Below are 3,848 nucleotides of genomic sequence, written 5' to 3'. Positions count from 1 at the left end.
TCCCTCCCCGGGGGGGGCTTGCGAGCGCCGGGACACCCGCACACACACCACCACCACCACCACCTCCCAGCCCCGGGGTTGGTCCCTCGCAGCCGGCCGGTGGCGCGGAGCCGGTGCCTAGAGATAAGCCCAGCTTTTATCTGCAGTGGTCCCCAGCCCGCTGCCGAGGAGCACCCGTGCAGCCGAGCTATGAAGGGCTTCCCCCGAGACCCCGGCCTGAGAGTCTGCCGCTTTGCGCTGTGCGTGGATGCTTGGCACCCTGGTGTGGGTTTGGGTGGGTCACCGGTGGGGGCATCCAAGCCCGGTCCAGCAGAATGAGAAGGGACTGGCACCCCGGACAACCTGGCGCAGAACTGACCCGCCGTAGGAAGCCAATTTCCACTTGCTAAGGGACTGCTAGCAACTAGAAGGTGGTGTGGGAGAAAACTAAGCCCCCCCCTCCCCACAAGCTGTCTCTTCCCCAGAGAATACAACATTTCCTCCCCAATGGGGAAGGTTTGGCTGCGGGAGGTGGTGTGTAAGCAAGACCCGAAACGAGATTGGCTCTGCAGGGCAAGACCTTGAGATGGCTGTGTTCAGGGCCACAGACCAAGCAACCCAAGAACTATTTGTTCTCAGGTGGAAATTGCCTTGCTTTGCCAACCCACCTGCACAGCCGCAGCTTTCAGCACGGTTGTGACGCACTCCCTGCTATGAGGCTGCCCTCCTGAGCCTCTGTGACGGAGACGAGTGTTTCTCTTAATGAGGAGGGGCTTCCCACATCCGTAATGCCCTCTCAAAGGCAGAGGCATCACGCTTGAGGTATTTGGTTTGGCTTCTGGTAACTGCCTTCAGCTAATCACAGCTCTTTCCTGTCGTACGTTCCCTCGGTGGAAGGTTTTCATCATGAGTGCACACACAGAGCGTGAGCGAAGCGTGTTAGCTGCTGGGAAGGGCAAAGCTTTGCCCCAAACCCAGGCTGGAGTTTGATAGTGAGTTAATGGTGCAAGAGGAAGAGAAACTAAGAGGCACTGACACGAGCAAGCACTTATCTTCAGTAGCAGGAGCAGCAAGGAGGCTCTGTCTTTTGCCTGGCAGAGCACATCTGGCTCTGAGGCTGAAGATGAGCTGGGAGCCAGCTCCAGTGTTTACTTCCTGCTTAGGAAGGAGCCTGTGCATCTGCTAATTAGTTCATTAATGCTCACTGTGGGATCTGCTCCGAAGATTGGCTGGAAGTCTCACAGCAAGCAAGGTTAGACTAAACCCAGCCTCCCACGCTCCCCAGCCAGGCTCCTGGATACTGCTTTCTAGTCCTGTCCTATCTACAGGCTGGTTCTGGCGCTCCTCAGCGTGGAGGAGCTTCACCACCTTTCCCAGCTGTAACGCTAGAGCCGAGGTGCCCTCAGAGAGAGCCGGGGGTCTTTTAAGCAAAGCTGTGGAAGTAATGCCTGAGAAAAGCCCCCTTCCCGGGCTAGCCCCTTGTCCTGTGCCCAGGGCTCCCTGCTTGCTGTTCTGTAGGGAGCCTGGTAGATGCGGCTCCTTGGAGATGCTTTTACTGCTTGGGGCTGTTTTGTAAGGTGGTTGAGCCCTTTGCTTGTCAGACTTGCTTGGCCAGAGCCTAACGCAAGCATCTCATTAACTAGGGAAACATTAATCAGTGGTGCCTCGGTTACTGTAGGCACGAGAGGTTCTCGGAGAGCTCTCCAAATGGTTGCAGTCGCTCTTCTATTTTCTCTCACTCACAGTGCAGTTCAGAACAGGAAATCTGTAAAGAGGGAGGGAGCGAAAAGTCTGCCAGTGGTGCAGCTCGTACAGCTCCGGGCTGGCCGTGTCCACATAGGAGCCGGCTTTCCTGGGATCCGCTCCCAGCACTGGGGAAAAAAGAACCCTATTCTTGTGGTTAGAGTGGCGAGGCTGTGGATTTCTGCCTCTGCTATTTCTGTCTCTCCTCCTGACCCTGCGGCAGAGGTAGGCGGCATTTATATTTAGAAATGCTGAACATCCACCGCTCCAGTTGATGCAAATGGGGACTGCGAGAGCGCCCAGCAACTCATTGAACTGCCACTGGTTTTGTATGCAAAACCAAGTCTAATGCTAAAGTGTGAGGAGCAATTGCTCATCCGGTGACAGAAGGTCCCCAGAGAAAAGGGATCAGATGGCCACAGGCTGCATCCCTTTCATCCAGCCAGACAAACCCATAGACTTCTTTTCATCTCCGTCAGCGGCACATTTCCTTGTGTGCTTTGCTTGAAGTCTGCCACAAAACATCCCCAGGCTGAGAATTAAAATTGTACTATCATTATATTTCAGAAGACTTGGGCAACAACACTTTCCTGTAATTGTCATTCTGAAAATACAAAAAGTTCAGGGGTTTTGGCCGAGTAGTTCTTGTTTCCCCAGTCACCCGTGCTGGTACCGACCGGAGAGGAGCACCGGGCTCACATCAAGGGAGCTGGCAGAAGTTTTGGCTGTCCATCCGTAGCTCTCCCGTGCTCGCCCACCCGTGCCGCCTCGAGGTGTGCCTGCGAGGGGGCTGTGTTGGTCAGCCTGCCGCTTGTGGGGAAAGCGTATGAGGTGGAGGCAGAGGCGAGGAGCACGTGCTTGGGCAGTTGGAGCGTCAGCAGGATCTTCCATGGATACCTTCCTGCCCGCCTCCGCGGGAGAGGGAGCGTTAGCCCAGGCGGGGTGAAGCAACGGGGCTAAAAGTGGCTCAAAATTAGATGGGGTCCCACTTCTGGAGGAAGGAAATTGGCCAACAGGGGAGCTGTGGGTATGATGACCAGTGAAATGTGTGGGTGCTATCTTCCAAGAATCATTTGCAAAAGCCTCAGCTCCCACCACTACCACTTCCCCAGTGCCACTGGCGGTCCCTTTGCCTTGGGGAAGTCAGAGCTGCAGTAACGGGGCTACAGCACGTCAGTCCTTGAGAGAGAGTGGCAGAGCCGGCATGGTAAGAGAGGTCAAGGATGAGGAACAGGCAGAAGATGATGTGTGCACTTAAGGCAGTGATACGTATCCTGCAGCAGGGTGGAGAGCAAGCCCTGTGTGCTCAATAAGTCTCCTCCAAGCATCTGTCTTTTCATTGTGGACCAAGTGGTCTCCTCCAAGCATCCATCTCTTCCATGTAAGCCAGCTCCTTTTCTGCTGAATTGAGTCCTGATGGGACCGCTCTACATGGAAGTGGAGAGAGGGGGTTTCCGGCTGCAGGCATGGCTAGCTCTGAGCAGGCTGCAGGCAGCTTGATCACCATGCCCCGGCCTCCGGACAAGTTCAACCTTTGTTAGGATTTACGAAGGAAACTCCCTTCTTCTGGCCTTGCCAGGCAGATGCACGAGTCCAGCAACCCGGGAAAAGGGTGGGTGTGGGACCAGCTCCATCAGGGTGGGATGGGGTGTGATGGGATCGCCTGTCACGTTCCAGCACAAGGGGAAACCTCCCCATTTGCATGGGCTTATGGCAGCCTCTGCCAACTCCGGAGAGGCAGAATTGATTCATCAGTGTGGCAAATTAGGCTGAGGACTATATATTCGTTTTTACTTAAAAACATGCTTCCTTTTCTGCTCGTGCTGGTCTTTGGGCCACATGCTGGTTTATGCCATCGGTACCTGATGCCACGGTGATGGGCCCCTTGGGCGGCTGGGTAGCGTGCATGCAGTCTTGCCCTGGGCCCTGTGGCTGTGCCGTGCTGCGAGGGGGTGGGGGCTGCGCCTCCGCAGGAGGGTGGCCGTCTTCTGCACGGGGCTCCGTATGCAAAGCAGCGTGGCTCCTCCGCGGGGGTGAAGTTTGGGGGTCCCCAGCTCAATCACGGGAGGGAGATCTTAGCCTCTTCAGATGGAAAACGGGACCGAGTGGTTTTGCTTGGGTGCGTG

At 55.8% G+C, this 3,848-nt stretch overlaps 1 protein-coding gene across 1 annotated transcript in view; it reads right to left on the bottom strand.

The window, feature by feature from the left end:
* TMEM151B (transmembrane protein 151B) overlaps positions 1-3,630 on the bottom strand; it is a 22,753-nt gene extending 19,123 nt beyond the window's left edge. The window contains exons 1-2 of the mRNA XM_009880456.1: positions 3,585-3,630; positions 1,723-1,850 (exon numbers count right to left, since the gene is read on the bottom strand). Of these exons, the coding sequence (XP_009878758.1) occupies positions 1,723-1,850; positions 3,585-3,630 (174 nt within the window). The remainder of the gene's footprint in view (positions 1-1,722; positions 1,851-3,584) is intronic.
* Positions 3,631-3,848: the final 218 nt, after the last annotated feature.

Source organism: Charadrius vociferus, unplaced genomic scaffold, assembly GCF_000708025.1.
Source record: "Charadrius vociferus isolate BGI_N301 unplaced genomic scaffold, ASM70802v2 scaffold62, whole genome shotgun sequence".
NCBI lineage: Eukaryota > Metazoa > Chordata > Aves > Charadriiformes > Charadriidae > Charadrius > Charadrius vociferus.
This window is presented reverse-complemented; position numbering and strand designations above follow the sequence as displayed.